This window comes from Urocitellus parryii, chromosome 2 (assembly GCF_045843805.1).
Source record: "Urocitellus parryii isolate mUroPar1 chromosome 2, mUroPar1.hap1, whole genome shotgun sequence".
Classification (NCBI taxonomy): domain Eukaryota; kingdom Metazoa; phylum Chordata; class Mammalia; order Rodentia; family Sciuridae; genus Urocitellus; species Urocitellus parryii.
The window spans coordinates 112,972,249-112,991,352 of NC_135532.1; the positions used below are offsets into that span (position 1 = coordinate 112,972,249).

Below are 19,104 nucleotides of genomic sequence, written 5' to 3' on the forward strand. Positions count from 1 at the left end.
CTTGTCACAGGAACAATACTGGTATTTTCACTATTTTATAGATGAGGAACATCTGGCATACTGAGAAAAGCATCTATCCCAGTTGTTGGAGACTCACTAGGGAACCAAGAGATGGTCCATATTCTTGTCCAGACAACCAAATTACACTTGCCAAGACTTTTACAATTTACAAATTGTGCAAAGAACAAAATACAAAATACCTCAGAAACTATAACCTCTTTAGGAACTAAACATTTTTGTGTCTGTATTAAAACCCCCACACACCTGGCATCACATCTGACACTTTTTCATTTTCAATAGATGACAATTTTAGTAGTTCTAGAAATACTAAAAAGATGGTATCAAAATGTTCCCCACATTGGATACCCTCCCCCAAGTAAACTCTATGCTTGCCCAGTACAGATGCTAGTCATCACAGAGACCGAATGAGAGTGGGACTAGAATTCTGAGCCCAGTGGGGAAGGAAGACCACTCTGCAAGACCAGACCAGAAGTGCTTCCTCTGGCACTGGCACCTGGGACTGCGATCTACTTTGCAGAGTCAGAGCCTCGCCCAGGCAGCACTCAGCCTTTCTCCTCCAAGGGGAACAGCAGTGGTCAGGGAGGACCGGAGTGGGAGCTTTTGCTTAGTTTTCTCAGAAACGCATTCCCTGCAGAGGCCTGTAGCCAAGTGGTTAGGTCCACATAAGCAAAGGGCTTCTGTAAGGCTGAGCTGGGGTCTGCTCTAGGGTAAAAAGGGGTACCAATAGAAGCTGATATCTAGCCCAAAACCATCACTTCATTTAATTGTCAAGAAACTCTTAAAAATAAACATGTTATTCCTTTAAGTTTAACATGTTTATTTTGCTCAGACTGTTTAGGGTGCATTTTGTTGTGTCTAAAAATTTTCAGTAGGGGATAAGAAGAGATTCACAGATGGAATCTCAAATTTACAGCATATAATTTGATTCTTATATACACATAATCAATCAATATTGGGTCATCACACACACAACATTTTCACACTGCATTAACAAACACTACTGAGCATGAGTTATTTTAATACTGATGTTTTTATGATTAGTTTTATTAACAGTACAACATTTTCATGCATTATGAAATTTCACAATATTTGATTCAGTTGAAATCAACAAATATTCAAACCCACATGAGAAAGAATGAAATGAGATTACCTTTTCATATAAACAGTTAAGTTCTAAGAGTAAAAGTTAATATTTGGATTTAAAAACATAAATTTCCAATGCTACTGTCAATTCAATCATAGGTGTACTGCTCAGGCCACAGGACTGCCCATTAGTCGTTCCTGTCGGAGAGCAATTAATCTCTTGAACCACTTTTCCTCAGCTTCTGCTTTCTCTATAAATAACTGAAATAGAAAAGGGAAAGGAAAGTGTTACTGCCAACCAATTACTTTGACCACACATGAACCTTTGTGGAAGACCTCTCTCAGCACAGGTCTGAATACTGTTTAGCCCCAGAACTACTTCATTAAAGTCCATCTGTTGGGAATGAATAACGTTCAGAAGGTCTTGAGAGGACTAATGCTGGCTAACAAGTTGTACCTCCAGTGTGAGTTCCTCTGTCACAGAGATAGCCACACACCACACCTGTGACTCGCTCACAGCCAAAGGAGGGACTGCGGCTCAGCCAGAACTAGGAACTTCAGCCTCTTTATTAAAATGCTCTTCTTTTCACCTGTTTCTTAAGCACAACATACTTCCAGAAGTCGGGCCACATGAGCTGGCCATGCCAGATTCAAATCCATACCACAAGCCCCAGGGCTGGAGACTAGTTGCCTATGCTTAGCAAAGACGACTCAGGAACCCATGTCCTCCAATGGCTATCTTGGTGAAGAATAAAAGGACACCAGTCTGGATTGACTTCAGCTAACTAGACTTCAATGGACACCCCCAGGCTCTAGGGTCTTACATTTGGATGAGCCAGAGAGTTGTCGTCTTGGTACTTGATAGCAGTGGGGATGGCAGGGTCTACTTCCCGTTCAGCACTGGGTGGGTCAGCAACTACTGATGCTGGGCCTGCCGTTGAAGTCGCATGTGTCACTTCACTAGGCTCCACCACCTGGAAGACGCAGCACATGTTGATTTAGACAAGAGCTTTAACAATATTTCCAATGGTGAGTAACTGCTGTCTCCTTTAAGATGCTATTCATGCCCAAAAGGTCCTACATTACTGAATGAGAAGCAATTATTCCTTAAAACAAATACAAAAATGTGGAAGAAATGCTTACTATTTCTGATGATCAGCATATTTAAAAAAACTGGTGCTTATCAGCCTATGCTACTGAAATATCTTATCTATGTATCTATCTATCCTGTGTCTAAATTCTAATAAATAAGCAGGCAACAAACTGCCAGTATTACTTGACCTTTTTAGCCATAAATATGCAAAACCAAAGGTTCTCTCTAAAACACAAATTTAACCTATTCAGACATGATTCCATATCACAAAATTCACCCATCTAAAGTGCATAACGTGATGGCTTTTGGCATATCCATACTATTATCACACACAACTTGACAGAATTTTCACCATACCCTTCCGCCTGACATGTTAACAACCATCCCCCTTCTTCCACCTTCTCATTCCTCTGTAGCCAAATAATCTACCTTCTCTATTGATCTGTATTCTGGATATTCCATCTTCCATTGTATGGATCTATCAGATTTTATTTATTCATTCATATCTTGATAGACTCATAGCCTATCTTTTAAGGTTACTTAAGATGTTTAAAATATAAAAAGGTTTTGAAGAAAAGTACATCATATCTTGGTAAGAAATAAAGCCATAATCTATTACATCATCTTGCAAACTAAAGACAATTCTTTCCACACTGACTTATTGTTCACCAAGTGCCATAAACTATGCCATGTGCAGCGGACACAAATATTAGTGAATCAGCGTTCCTGCCTTGAGGGAATCAGCCATGTGGTGCTTAGTCAGTAAGCTCCAACTCCGTCCTCCCTGGAAAGGCGGTGACCAGGGAGGTGACTGGTCAGCATCAGGTAGCAAGAATAATATTCAATCAGAATTGCCTATTGTTTCCAATTTCCATTTTCTTCTGGATTTTTGTTTTTGGTACTGGGGATTGAACCTTAAAATATTTTACCAGTGAGCCTTTTTTTTTTTTTTAAATCTTGAGATAGGGTTTTGCTAAGTTGCTTAGGGGCTTGCCAAAGTGCCCAGGCTGTCCTTGAATGTGCGATCCTCCTGCCTCAGCCTCCCAAGTCCCTGGGATTACAGGCATGTGCTACTACACCCGACTTTTTTTGACTTACCTACGTTTAATCATTCACTTTTCTGAATGAAGCATAAAGTAGATGTCACTGGGAAACATGTCCAGCGAATGGACTGTGTATGAAGTAGCTAATCCTTTCTCAGATATTATTTACCTTAGGATTGGAGACCTGTCTACTTACCTGCACTGGGGAGCACTGCCAACTGGGAAGCACTGGGCACACAGAGAGAACAAGATAGATATGCCCCTGGCCTGACTGCAGGTCACATGCTGTTGTGGAGTTGGCAGATTACAAACATATACACCAGCATAAAGACATATTCCAGAGTGCAGTGCTTCCTGTCAGGGTATCATCAAGGGGTTGGCACTGAGAATGGGGACCAGGGAGGGCTTCTACTTTAGATTGGGGGGCAGGGGATGCCATTTCTTAGGAGGCACAGTTCAAGACCTGAGAGTGAGATGGAACCAGGCATGGGAGGAGGGAGTGCTTCGGCCAGAGGAAATAGTGAGTGCCCTGTGAGAAGGAGACAGAAAGGAGTCTTGAGGGCAGTACACAGTGGGAAAAGAGTCAGTGAACACTGTAGTCAGGATGAGGAATATGCCACCACTCCACAGGCTGTTGCTTCCAGGGCCACAGCAGGAAACTGGTTCTAGGCAGAGAGCTGGGCTTTCCTTCTGGTTCCTTCCCTCAGGCTCGCCAGGTTGTGCAGCCTGCCATGTGATGCTCAGGCACTGAGCTTCATGCATCTGCTCAAACTGCTGCTAGTGGTGGGAAGGCACACCTGACAGCAGTTGTTCTGTGGCAGTCAGGGTCAGAAGTCAACTCCTGATGCCAAGATCCTTATAAAGTATTTTACTCAATTAAAAACAGGGCATTTACTTTTATGATAGTGGAAGCTGGGCCATGTTCACGGTAGAGATTAACGCTCTAGAAGACAAAAGGACCCTGACGGCAGATCTCTGGGCAGTCATCAAGGTGTCCAGGAACCCTTACTTTTCAAATCCGGAGGTGTTTATGAATACTACATCAAACAATGAATGATACTATGTTTATCACAATGTTACTTACAGATATTTAAGGACATGTTTATTAAATCTGACTTAGTTAAAAGTACACTGAAGAGGGTGGGGATATAGCTCAATCGGTGGAGTGCTTGCCTTGCATGCACAGGCCCTAGGTTCAATCCCTAGCACCACACACACACACAAAAAAAAGTACACTGAAGCTGGGACAGTGATGCACTCCTGTAATCCCAAGGACTTAGGAGGCTGAAGCAGGAGGATAGCGAGTTCAAAGCTACCCTCAGCAATTTATCGAGGCCCTAAGCAACTGAAAGTGACTCTGTCTAAATAAAATTTAAAAAGGAGTTAAGGATGTGGCTCAGTGGTTAAGAACCCCTGCATTCAATCCCTGTTGCGGGGGGAGCACAGGGTGGGGGTGGGGGGTGGTTAGAACCAGCCTAGGTGTCCATCAACAGATGAATGGATAAAGAAAAAATGTATATATGCACAATGTAATTTTACACAGCCACAAGAAGAATAAAATTATGTCATTTTCAGGAAAACAGATAAACCTAGAGATCATAATTTTGAACAAAATAAGTCAATCAGAAAAGTTGTAAGTTTTCTCTCATATGTGAAAGCTAGAAGGAAAAAAAAGTGGGGGAGGGAGGAAGGCCATGAAATTAGGAGACCAATAATTCTATCTGTAGGATAGAATTCAGGCTTTGGGGAGGGGAGATACTGGGGAGTAAAATTGGATCAATGAATATGACATGCAGGAATGAATATGCCACAATGAAACCCACCATTCTGCAAAATAAATATGCACCAATAAAAAAAATAGAGACAAGCTGGGCACAGTGGAGCATGTCTGTAATCACAGTGACTCTGCAGGCTGAGGCAGGAGGATCTAAAGTTGAAAACTAGCCTTAGCAACTTAGTGAGCCCTGAGAAATTTGGACTGCATCTCAAAATAAAAAATAAAAAGGGCTGGGGATGAGGCTCAGTATTTAAGTGTCCTGGATTCAATCCCAGTACAAAAAACAACAACAAAAAAGACAACTTCAGAGAAACATGGAAAATATAGATGCCATCAGCACCCCAACACTCACATGATATTACCAGAGAACTGCAGAGAAGGCACAAGGAAAAATATTCAAAGAAATAATAACTGCAACTTTCCAGAATTTATTGAAGAATAATAAATTCAGGTATGTTATAGTGCAAATTTATAATTAATTCTAGGTATGTCAACAAATTCAAATTAGAGTAACCACAAAGAGACCCACCGATATGTTATAGTAAAAATACTGGAAGTTGAAGACAAGAAGAAAATCTTGAGAGCAGCAGGAGAAAAGTGTCACTTATAAGGGATCCCCACAACAGTAAGGCAGACTTCTCAACTGAATTAGTGGGTACCAAAGTAATCAGACAGTGTGCCCAAAGTACCCAGCCAGGAGCGATGACCAAGAGCTCTGTATCTAACATCACTACTATTCAACAGCAGAGGTAGAAAATAAAGGCATTCTCAGAATAAAATTGAGAGCCTTCCAGCAGACCCAACATACAAAAAATATAAAGGAATTTCTTTAGGCTGAAAGCAAGTGACCACAGGTGACCATCTGAGTCCACATGAGAGCAAAAACATACAAAGCTATACTATAGGGGACTCTTGCAATGAGCAGATTTTAGGCCCCAGAGCAAGTACGCAGGAAGTGACAGTGTGTCCACTTTCTACCACTGTGTGCACACCGCAGCATCATATATATCTGAAACATTCACAGTGAGGTTCTTTAGAAGTCTTGGTTTGGCAGCTCTTACAGTTTGGAATGAACACCTGCACTCCCAGCTCCAGGTTTCAAACATTTTTATTCTTCCAAACACTGCGTCCAGGAGTTCATGGCCTTAATGATATCTTGACCCTCATACCACTGGGGATATCTAACCACAAAGCCCAGAGTTGTGCTTGGGGAAGGAAGTGTGGCAATCCAGCAAGGCGGGAGGTCAGCGCTTAGCTGTCTGTGTGGTCTTCGAGCTACAGAGTCTCCATGTAACATGGCTCAGCAATGCTCCCACTGCTGAGCTAATAGCTTCCATGCTGAACAGCCTAGATAAGAGGTGGAGTGCTGCTATTCTAGATGCCAAATCCATGGAGCCCTGTTCTTCAAATGGAGAGACAAAACAGCCTATCGTATGTCAGGTTCATCTCATTCTGTGTTTGCCTGTGGGGTACATCAACAATTATCTCTGAGAAGTACATATAAACATACAAAGTGAAGCTCTCAAAGGCTAGAATCAGAACATGGACATTATTATTTAACAACATGCAGTTTAAAAATGTGGGGATAATCATGAATAGCCTTTTTATTTAAGTGAAGAAAAATGTAGAAGAAAATTTTGCCTTGATTATAAAACCTCAAAATGGGTCCCAGGGAACTTCTGGATTTGGGTGACACTGCCACCTGGTGGTTCAGTTTGAAAAATTCGGCTTTACAAGGTACTTCAAGCTGAGGACAGAAGCCCACAGGGCCTTGGCTCTTGAGCCCCCTCTAGTGCACAGAGGGGCTATCTGCCAGAGATAGGACCTGAGGCTTGAGTAACTGACACCAAATAGCAGTTTGGAAACAAGCTGTATCCTGGCTCCTAAAGTTAAGGATACATCAGGAACTATCAGATCCCCTGTCTACTCAGGCCAAAGAAATGCTTTAAGAAAGTTAAACTAGTTAGATAAACATGTCACAGGAGACACAGTGTCTGGAACGCTTTTGGTATCAGCTCCCTAGCTTGATTAGTGGAATTTGCCCAGCTTTAGAATGACTGTGCCAGCTGAGGGGCAGCCAGCACAGAGCAGCCTTCTTCAGAGACACGGACCTCACACCCATAAATGAACTGTCCACAAGAGGAATGAGTGGACAGCAGTCCTCAAAGTTATCTTGCCATGCACTAGGGACAGCCTGACATGTTCCCCATGATCTGCATCCATCCTTGAGGTCCTCACTTCTCTTTGCTAATCATCTCCTGATACACAATTCACCTTCTTGGGCACCTTGAATCCTTGGTAAACACTGCAGACATGAGCATTTCAGCTCTTTTTTAGATGCTACTGTTTGCCTATCACTGGTCTTCTGGTCATTTGGAAGTGTGGGCACTCAGCCGGATGGCTGAGACTCCAGACTGTACCTCCACCAAGGCAAATGCCATTCTGAGGCTTTCTAGTGTGTTCTCCTGGTGACACTACTTCTTACCTTTCAATGCACAGTTTCCTGAAGGAGAGGCACTGAATTAAAAATAAGTTTAAAGTGAAATATTATTGGGTCAAATAGGAAAAAGTCATTTAGAAGAAAAGATAGTATATTAAATATACAGGAGTAAACATTTCCATGAAGAGAAAATGCTAGCTGATTAGAACAGAGTCCAGTATGAACTGAGAAGTCAAGGGAGTTTCAGAAAACAGATACCAGAAGAGCAAATTTAAAAATAAATTACAGTAATTCTATTAGGACAGATGAAGGTCCTTACAATATACAAAAGTAAGGTGTTAAGTAAGATGGGTGTCTATTTCACAGTTGCAGGTTTAGGAGCTGCAACAGTTAATCACCAGAAGCCAAAGATGATCCACCCCTCGACAGCATGGGGACTGTGGCTCTGCAGCACCTGGCCCTGCGGGGGCACGCATGCCCAACTCACATCTTCTGGAGGGATGACTTCAAGAGTGTGTGGAAATAAAAACTTCCACCTCACCTGTGATGGCAAAGGTGCCCACCAGGTCAGGAAGAGTGAGATGAGAGGGCCTGACAGCCTGCAGACCAGCACAGAAGCAGAGGCACCTTGCACTTTGGGTAGAATTTGAGTTGGCACAATGGTCTTGGCAGATAACTTTGGAAACATATTAAACAATATAACCTTAAATAAATAACTTCATCTTGAAAAATGTATTTTGAGGGGATAATAATGGATATTTGCAAACATGTATGTCATCTCTCTCTAAACATCACTAGTTAATTTCTAATATCAGAGGAAAAAAATGAATTATTACATTCATCATCAAGGTATTATACAGCTGTTAGTACATTTGCACACATGCACTATTTTAGAATAGGGGGTAGCCATATCTTCTTTATATTAACATTATTAAACACTATTTGTGTTTTCCAGAATCTTTTTCTAGTAAAGGATTGTAAATTTCTAAAACCATCCTTACTAATGAGAGAATGAATATATGGAAAACTCAACAGAAGCAAAATGTAGTTCAAAAGTCCTTTAACTGGAGCTGAGTGAAGTACCTCAGGACAAAAAACAGATACGTGCTACTGTTGGGGTAATAGTTTTATGATTTAAAGTCCTTTCCTAACTTTTTCTGGGAATGTCAATTTAAAAAAAAGATGTATACATTTGAAAAGAAAACTGCTATGTTCATGAAATGCATATGACTGTTTCAGAACCATCTTCTAACATCTTTGTCTTCTTTGGTAAATTTAAAATACACATCAGATCCATTTGTGCTCTCTACTTCTGCATGGGATAATCTTGCCCTGAATTCAGTGATTTACTCTGGCCCTCCTTAACCTGCCATAAGCAGCACTCACAGCCAAGACTGAGGCCCTCCTGTGCTGGAGTCAGGCCAACTCAATGCTTGTGTGGGCTTACCTTTCTGATTTCCTTACTTGATCTGAATGTCTGCTGGATGAAAGAATCACTTTCAATGGCTTCAATTTCTTTCACTCGTTTTACTTGTTCTCCCAAGGTGGCTTGGTCTAGAAGAAAGGATGTAATATTAGTGTATTTTTGTGTAAGCTTGTCAATACTATACTTAAGCAATGCTCTTTCTTTCTATGAAGTAACTCTATTGGAAATTAATTTAACAAAGAAGGTGGAAGACATTTATAATGAAAACTAGAGAACACTGAAGAAAGAAACTGAAGAAACACAAGATGAAAAGACCTCCCACATTCATGGATGGGCAGAACTACTATTGTCAAAATAGCCAGACTACCAAAAGCAATATACAGATTTCTCATCAAAATACTAATGACATTCTTCACAGAACTAGAAAAATCAGTTCTAAAATTCATTTGAAATAATAAGAGACCCAGAAAGTCAAAGCAATCCTGATCAAGAAGAGTGATATATAGGAGGCATCCCAATACCTGATCTCAAATTATACTACAGAGCTATAATTACAAAAACAGCATGGTATTGGCCACCAAAACAGGCATGAAGACTAGTGGCACAGAAGTCGAAAACACACACAGAGACAGCCACCTGGTACTTGACAAAGGTGCCAAAAATATATGTTAGAGAAAATATAGGCTTTTAAACAAATGATGCTGGGAAACCTGGATATCCATATGTAGAAAAATGAAACTAGGTCCCTATCTCTTACCTCACACAAAAGTCAAATGAAAGTCTACCAAAGATTTAGGAATTAGAGAAGAAATTCTGCAACTGCTGGAAGAAAACATGACCTAAACAATTCAACATAGTGGCACAGGTGTTGATTTCCTTAGCAAGACCCCTAATGCTTAAGAAATAAAAACAAGAATTTAATTGAGTGGGACAGTATCAATTTAAAAGCTTCTGCACAGTAAAGGAAATGATAAATAATTTTGAAGAGAGAGCCTACAGAATGGGAGAAGATTTTTGCAAGCTACTTTTCAGTTAGGGGATCAATGACCAGAATATATAAAACTTAAAGACTTAAAACACACACACACACACACACACACACACACACACACTCAAAATACCCACAATAATAAAATGGGCAAAAGAAGTAAACAGACACTTCTCAAAAGGAGAAACAAAAATGGCCAACAAATGCATGAAAAAATGTTCAACATTCTTTTTTTTTTTAAAGATGGACACAATATCTTTATTTATTTTATTTATTTTTATGTGATACTGAGGATCGAACCCAGAGCCTCACATGTGCAAGGCAAGTGCTCTACCACTGAGCTATAACCCCAGCCCTCAACATTCTTACCAGTTAGGGAAATGTATATCAAAACTACATTGAGATTTCATCTCACTCTAGTCATTTGTGGCAGCCATAATATAAATGCTGACAAGGATGTGGGGGAAGGGACACTCATACATTATTAGTGGGACTGCAGACTAGTACAGCCACTCTGGAAAGTGCATGGAAATTCCTCAAAAAAAAAAAAATTAGGAATGGAATCACTGTATGACCCAGATATCCCACTCTTTCATATTTCTCTAAAAGAACTAAAATTAGCATACTCTAGTGATATGGGCATATCAATATTTATAGCAGTGCAATTCACAACACCCAAGTTATGTAACCAGCCCAGGTGCCTGTCAGTTGATGAATGGATAAAGAAAATGAGGTATACATACACAATGGAGTTCTATTAGGCCATAAAGTAGGATGAAATTATGGCATTTTTTGGTAAATGAATGGAACTGGAGAACATCATGCTAAGGAAAAAAAAAAAAAAACCAAACTGAGAAAATCAAGGGTCAAATGTTCTCTCTTATGTGGAAGCTAGATCAAAATAAAAAAAGAGAAAGTGGTGTTGTTGGTGGTGGGTTCATAAAGATAGAAGGAAGATCAGTGGATTAGGAGGAGATGGAGGGTGAAAGGACAGGAAAGAGAAAAAAATGCAGAATGAATTTGATAAAATTATGCTATGTGCGTGTATAAATATACCACTGTGAATTCCATCTTTATGTATGGCTATAAAGCATCAATCAAAAACATACTGATCATTGTAATGTTTTGAGCAACTAATAAAAAAATTAAAAGAGAAAAAAACATACTAATGAGTGCAAGGTAGATCAGTAGAATAGAGGAAGAGGAGGAGGGGGACAGAGGAGGGGAGGGACATACATGATTATGTCAAAATGAACCCAACTTTTATGTACAACTATAATGCACCAGTAAGAGCAAACAAATGAACAAGCAAAATAAACAGAAAGAAAAGAAAAAAATTAACTGGATGAAAAGACATTATATTATAGTTAAGCTATAATAAGAACTTTTTATCTTGAGACTCATGTCATGTTGTTACCCTTAAGTACCTTAGTTGGTATTGCTAACAGATAAGGACTTTGACAACAACCTATCTGTAGTATCATTTTCACACTTGGACATACTATAACACTTCCATGCAAAATGTGAATGACTGTCTAGCAGAGTCTTCACTCAGCTCATGTGAACTGGGGTACAAACAAGGAGTGTGCCCCTCACACCTTCAGTTCCTTTCTACTATATAGAGTGTACCATGCTTCTCTTTCACAGCCACATACTGGTCCAAGGAACTGGATTGTGCCACACAATGTCCCGTATTATGGATCTGATTGACTTTATCTCAAAGGATCATTTAACCTATTATGGAAAGCATTCAGGTTCAATTTCTTTTGGTAAAAAACATACTATGGGAGCCACAGCTTAAGTCCCCACATGTCCCACTAGCTGGTGCTTCTCCCACTCTTAGTGATGTTAAGATTGACCAGAGTTCGTCTAATCTTCTAGTGCTTCCCCTCCCTACTCCACTATGAATCAGACTCCTTATATCAGAGAAAACATTAGGCATTTGTTTTTTTGAGTTTGGCTAACTTCACTTAGCATTATATTCTCCAACTCCATCCATTTACCTGCACATGTCATGATTTTATTCTTTTGTTGCTGAGTAATATTCCATTGTGTATATATAACACAATTTCTTTATCCATTCATCTACTGAAGGGCATCTAGGTTGGTTCCACGCTTTAGCTGTTGTCAGTTGTGGGGCAATAAACATTGATGTGGCTGTGTCCCTGTAGTATGCTGTTTTTAAGTCCTTTGGGTATAGACTGAGGAGTGGGATAGCCAGGTCAAATGTAGTTCTATTCTAAGTTTTCCAAAGAATCCCCATACTGCTTTCCATATTGGCTGCACCATTTTGTAGTCCTACCAGCAATGTATAAGTGTACCTTTTCCCCCACATCCTCGCCAACACTTATTGTTGTTTGTATTCTTAATAGCTGCCATTCTGACTGGAGTGAGATGAAATCTTAGAGTAGTTTGATTTGCATTTCTCTAATAGCTAGAGATGTTGAACATTTTTTCATATATTTGTTGGTTGATTGATTGTATATCACTTCTGAGAAGTGTCTGCTTAGTTCCTTTGCCCATTTATTGATTGGGTTATTTGTTATTCTAGATAGGGCAAAGGGGAGGGAGGGGAAGGGAGAGAGCAAGGGGTGTAAAAAAGATGGTGGAATGAGATGGACATAATTACCCTAAGTATGTATGAAGACATGAATGGTGTGAATATACTTTGTGTACAATCAGAGATATGAAAAACGTGCTCTCTATGTGTAATATAAATTGTAACACATTCTGCTGTCATATATAACAAATTAGAATAAAAATAAAATTTAAAAAAAAAGATTGACCAGCCCGAGCCTCCACCATAAAATTCATCAAACTTTCACTTAATGATTCCAGTAATGTCGATGTTTGGTTCTCAGATCAATTATTTCATTAGAGGCTGTAAAATGGTAGCTTTCTAATTCTAGTACTGTTCCTGCCTTTATCAGCTCTGACTCTTCTGTAATGAAGAGCTTATCCTATTTGGTGGCCCTGAAATACAGCCTATATAGAAAAGTCATAAAAGTCACAAGAAAGGCTTGATTCTTTCCCTTTTTTAAAAATCAATTTTGGTCTGAACATGATAAAAAACAACCACTATAAATTCAGAATATTTATAGGCCCACTATATTTCAGTCCGCAGTAAGTAGTTCCCCATGTTGGTGCTTGAAATGCTCCAAGTGGTGCCTGATCCCTGGTAGTTACAAGGTGTGGCAACACAACCCAGAATCCTCTTAATTTCTTGCCCCAGCCCTGAAATGAGCCATTGCTCTGAAGAGCCTGGACTCCTTTTGGTGGGGAATGACATTCAGAGATGATAACCTGGCATGGAGGGTGTCACTGTTACTGAACCGCCATTGCTCCTGAGTCTTCCTAGGGGTGGGATAAGATATATACTTTTAAAACAGAAGACTAAATATGAGAGAACAGCTACGCGCGCCTGCAGGGAACGCGGACAGGACCCACAAGTAGGACAGGGCCGGCGGCTTGCTGAAGGGCAGGCCCATCCCCTCCCCCAGTGTCTGCAAGGTAGGCGAGACCCTGACCACCGGCAGATGGCCCCAGCGGCCTGCTGAGGGGTGGAACCGGCCCCTCCCCCAGTGCCTGCAAGCTAGGCGAACCTGCAACCCACGGGCGGGTCAGGTCCAGCAACCTGCCGAGTGAGAGAACAGCTACGCGCGCCGGCGCGGACAGGGCCCACAAGTAGGACAGGGCCGGCGGCTTGCTGAAGGGCAGGCCCGTCCCCTCCCCCAGTGTCTGCAAGTTAGGCGGGACTCTGACCACCGGGGGATGGGCCGAGCAGCCTGCTGAGGGGTGGAACCGGCCCCTCCCCCAGTGCCTGCAAGCTAAGCGAACCTTCGACCCATCGGGAGGTTAAGCCCAGCAACCTGCGGAGTGACAGAGGTGCCCCTCCTGCCTGCTGGGTAGGCGGACCTTTGACCGACCAGCAGAGCAGACCTAGGGCCTGCCAGCGTAGTAGACGGATCACACAAATTGGAGGAGGATCACAGCCACTACCTGCCCTGCAAGGTGATCTTTCAACCATACAAGAGCAATATAAATAAATAGAGGGAAAATTTCAAAAACACAACAGTTTCACCAAGCAGAAAGAAACGCCAGCAGTATGAAAAGACAAGGAAAGAAAGGACCACAGGCAATGCAGGTCAACTCAACTTTAGAAGAGGTAATAGGTGCAACAGATGGAATGTCAGATAGAGAGGTCAGGATATACATGCTTCAGATGATCTGGAGTCTCAAGGAAGACATGAGACAGCAAAATCAGATAATGAAAGATCACATTGACAAACAAATCCAGGAAGTAAAAGATCAATTTCACAGGGAGATAGAGGTAATAAAAAACAAACAAATAGAAATCCTAGAAATGCAGGAAACAATAAACCAACTTAAAAACTCAATTGAGAATACTACCAGCAGAGTAGATCACCTAGAAGAGAGAACATCAGACAATGAAGACAAAGTATTTCAACTGGAAAAGAACATAGACAGCTCAGCAAGTCTGCTAAGAAACCATGAGCAGAACATCCAAGAATTATGGGACAATATCAAAAGACCAAATTTAAGAGTCATTGGGATACAGGAAGGCACAGAGCTCCATACCAAAGGAATAAACAGTCTATTCAGTGAAATAATACGAGAAAACTTCCCAGACTTGAAGAATGAGACAGAATCCCAAATCCTAGAAGCCTATAGGACGCCGAATGTGCAAAATCATAAGAGATCCACACCTAGACACATTATAATGAAGATGTCCAACATACAGAATAAGGAGAGAATTTTAAAAGCTGCAAGAGAAAGAAAGCAGATTACATTTAGGGGTAAACCAATCAGGATAACAGCTGATCTCTCAACACAGACTCTGAAAGCTAGAAGATCCTGGAATAACATATTTCAAACACTGAAAGAAAATGGGTTCCAACCAAGAATCGTGTATCCGGCGAAATTAAGCTTCAGGATAGAAGATGAAATTAAAACCTTCCACGATAAACAAAAGTTAAAAGAATTCGCAGCTAGAAAACCATCGCTTCAAAAAATCCTTGGCAAAACATTACAGGAAGAGGAAATGGAAAATAACATTGAAAACCAACAATGGGAGGTAGGACAGTAAAGGGGGGAAAGTAGTCAAAGAGGATAACAAATCAGGTTTAGTAACATCAATAAACAAATATGGATAGAAGAACAAACCATATCTCAATAATAACCCTAAATGTTAATGGCTTAAACTCACCAATTAAGAGACACAGGCTAGTAGAATGGATCACAAAACAAGACCCAACAATATGCTGCCTACAGGAGACGCATCTGATAGGAAAAGATATTCATAGACTGAAGGTGAAAGGTTGGGAAAAATCATACCACTCATATGGACTGCGGAAACAAGCAGGAGTGTCCATACTCATATCCAATAAAATAGATTTCAAGCCAAAGTTAATCAAAAGGGATAAAGAAGGACACTTCATACTGCTCAAGGGAACCATACACCAACAAGACATAACAATCATAAATATATATGCCCCAAATAATGGTGCAGCTGTGTTCATCAAGCAAACTCTTCTCAAGTTCAAGAGTCTAATAGACCACCATACAATAATCATGGGAGACTTCAACTCACCTCTCTCACCACTTGACAGATCTACCAAACAAAAGTTAAATAAGGAAACTATAGAACTCAACAACACAATCAACAACCTAGACTTAATTGACATATATAGACTATACCACCCAACATCAAGTAGTTACACTTTTTTCTCAGCAGCACATGGAACCTTCTCAAAAATAGACCATATATTATGTCACAGGGCAACTCTTAGACAATATAAAGGGGTAGAGATAATACCATGCATCTTATCTGATCATAATGGAATGAAACTGAAAATCAATGATAAAAGAAGGAAGGAAAAATCAAGCATCACCTGGAGAATGAACAATAGGTTGCTGAATGATCAATGGGTTTTAGAAGACATCAAGGAGGAAATTAAAAACTTTAGGAAGTTTTTAGGAGTCAAATGAAAACACAGACACAACATATCGGAATCTATGGGACACATTGAAAGCAGTTCTAAGAGGAAAATTCATTGCTTGGAGTTCATTCCTCAAAAAAAGAAAAAACCAACAAATAAATGATCTCATACTTCATCTCAAAATCCTAGAAAAAGAAGAGCAAAACAACAGCAAAAGAAGTAGAAGGCAAGAAATAATTAAAATCAGAGCTGAAATTAATGAAATTGAAACAAAAGAAACAATTGAAAAAATTGACAAAACTAAAAGCTGGTTCTTTGAAAAAATAAATAAAATTGACAGACCCTTAGCCATGCTAACGAAGAGAAGAAGAGAGAGAACCCAAATTACTAGCATACGGGATGAAAAAGGCAATATTACAACAGACACTTCAGAAATACAGAAGATAATCAGAAATTATTTTGAATCCTTATACTCCAATAAAATAGAAGATAGTGAAGGCATAGATAAATTCCTTAAGTCTTATGATCTGCCCAGATTGAGTCAGGAGGATATAGACAACCTAAACAGACCAATAACAATAGAGGAAATAGAAGAAACCATCAAAAGATTACCAACTAAGAAAAGCCCAGGACCGGATGGGTATACAGCAGAGTTTTACAAAACCTTTAAAGAGGAACTAACACCAATACTTTTCAAGCTATTTCAGGAAATAGAAAAAGAGGGAGAACTTCCAAATTCATTCTACGAAGCCAACATCACCCTGATTCCGAAACCAGACAAAGACACTTCAAAGAAAGAAAACTACAGACCAATATCTCTAATGAACCTTGACGCAAAAATCCTCAATAAAATTCTGGCGAATCGGATTCAAATACATATCAAAAAAATTATACACCATGATCAAGTAGGATTCATCCATGGGATGCAAGGCTGGTTCAATATACGGAAATCAATTAATGTTATTCACCACATCAATAGACTTAAAAATAAGAACCATATGATCATCTCGATAGATGCAGAAAAAGCATTCGACAAAGTACAGCATCCCTTTATGTTCAAAACTCTAGAAAAATTAGGGATAACTGGATCATACCTCAACATTGTAAAAGCAATCTATGATAAGCCACAGGCCAGCATCATTCTGAATGGAGAAAAATTGAAGGCATTCCCTCTAAGATCTGGTACAAGACAGGGATGCCCTCTCTCACCACTTCTGTTCAACATAGTCCTCGAAACACTGGCCAGAGCAATTAGACAGACGAAAGAAATTAAAGGCATAAAAATAGGAAAAGAAGAACTTAAATTATCACTATTTGCAGATGATATGATTCTATACCTAGCAGACCCAAAAGGGTCTACAAAGAAGCTATTAGAGCTAATAAATGAATTCAGCAAAGTGGCAGGATATAAGATCAACACGCATAAATTCCTGTATATCAGCGACAAACCCTCTGAAACGGAAATGAGGACAACTACTCCATTCACAATATCCCCCCAAAAAATAAAATACTTGGGAATCAACCTAACAAAAGAGGTGAAAGATTTATACAATGAAAATTACAGAACCCTAAAGAAAGATATAGAAGAAGACCTTAGCAGATGGAAAAATATACCCTGCTCATGGATAGGCAGAACTAACATCATCAAAATGGAGATATTACCAAAAGTTCTCTATGAGTTCAATGCAATGCCAATCAAAATCCCAACAGCATTTCTTGTAGAAATAGATAAAAGAATCATGAAATTCATATGGAATAATAAAAGACCCAGAATAGCAAAAACAATACTAAGCAGGAAGTGTGAATCAGGCGGTATAGCGATACCAGACTTCAAACTATACTACAGAGCAATAGTAACAAAAACAGCATGGTACTGGTACCAAAACAGGCGGGTGGACCAATGGTACAGAATAGAGGACACAGTAACCAATCCACAAAACTACAACTATCTTATATTTGATAAAGGGGCTAAAAGCATGCAATGGAGGAAGGATAGCATCTTCAACAAATGGTGCTGGGAAAACTGGAAATCCATCTGCATCAAAATGAATCTGAATCCCTATCTCTCGCCATGCACAAAAGTTAACTCAAAATGGATCAAGGAGCTTGATATTAAATCAGAGACACGGCATCTGATAGAAGAAAAAGTTGGCTATGATCTACATACTGTGGGATCAGGCTCCAAATTCCTCAATAGGACACCCATAGCCCAAGAGTTAACAACTAGAATCAACAAATGGGACTTACTCAAACTAAAAAGTTTTTTCTCAGCAAAAGAAACAATAAGAGAGATAAACAGGGAGCCTACATCCTGGGAACAAATCTTTACTCCACACACTTCAGATAGAGCCCTAATAACCAGAATATATAAAGAACTCAAAAAATTAGACAATAAGATAACAAATAACCTGAACAGACACTTCTCAGAGGAGGACATACAATCAATCAATAAGTACATGAAAAAATGCTCACCATCGCTAGCAGTCAGAGAAATGCAAATCAAAACCACCCTAAGATACCATCTCACTCCAGTAAGATTGGCAGCCATTAGGAAGTCAAACAACAATAAGTGCTGGAGAGGATGCGGGGAAAAGGGCACTCTTGTTCATTGCTGGTAGGGCTGCAAATTGGTGCAGCCAATTTGGAAAGCAGTATGGAGATTTCTTGGAAAGCTGGGAATGGAACCACCATTTGACCCAGCTATTCCCCTTCTCGGTCTATTCCCCAAAGACCTAATAAGAGCATGCTACAGGGACACTGCTACATCGATGTTCATAGCAGCACAATTCACGATAGCAAGATTGTGGAATCAGCCTAGATGCCCTTCAATAGATGAATGGATAAAAAAATGTGGCATTTATACACAATGGAGTATTACTCTGCATTAAAAAATGACAAAATCATAGAATTTGGAGGGAAATGGATGGCATTAGAGCAGATTATGCTAAGTGAAGCTAGTTAATCTTTAAAAAACAAATACCAAATGACTCCTTTGATATAAGGGGAGGAAACAAGGACAGGGTAGGGACGAAGAGCTTGAGACGAAGATTTACATTAACAGGGTTGAGAGGTGGGAGGGAAAGGAAGTGAGAAGGGAAATCGCATGGTAATGGAAGGTGATCCTCAGGGTTATACAAAATGACATATAAGAGGAAAGGAGGGGTAAGACAAGATAATACAAATGGAAGAAATGATTTACAGTAGAAGGGGTAGAGAGAGAAAAGGGGAGGGGAGGGGAGGGGAGGGGAGGGGGGATAGTAGAGAATAGGACAG

General features: G+C 40.0%; 1 protein-coding gene across 1 annotated transcript in view; it reads right to left on the reverse strand.

The window, feature by feature from the left end:
• Window positions 1-851: 851 nt before the first annotated feature.
• Window positions 852-19,104, reverse strand: part of Rsrc1 (arginine and serine rich coiled-coil 1) — a 372,541-nt gene continuing 354,288 nt past the window's right edge. Inside the window, exons 9-11 of the mRNA XM_077793852.1 lie at window positions 8,905-9,011; window positions 1,929-2,078; window positions 852-1,365 (exon numbers count right to left, since the gene is read on the reverse strand). Of these exons, the coding sequence (XP_077649978.1) occupies window positions 1,273-1,365; window positions 1,929-2,078; window positions 8,905-9,011 (350 nt within the window). The 3' untranslated portion in view covers window positions 852-1,272. The remainder of the gene's footprint in view (window positions 1,366-1,928; window positions 2,079-8,904; window positions 9,012-19,104) is intronic.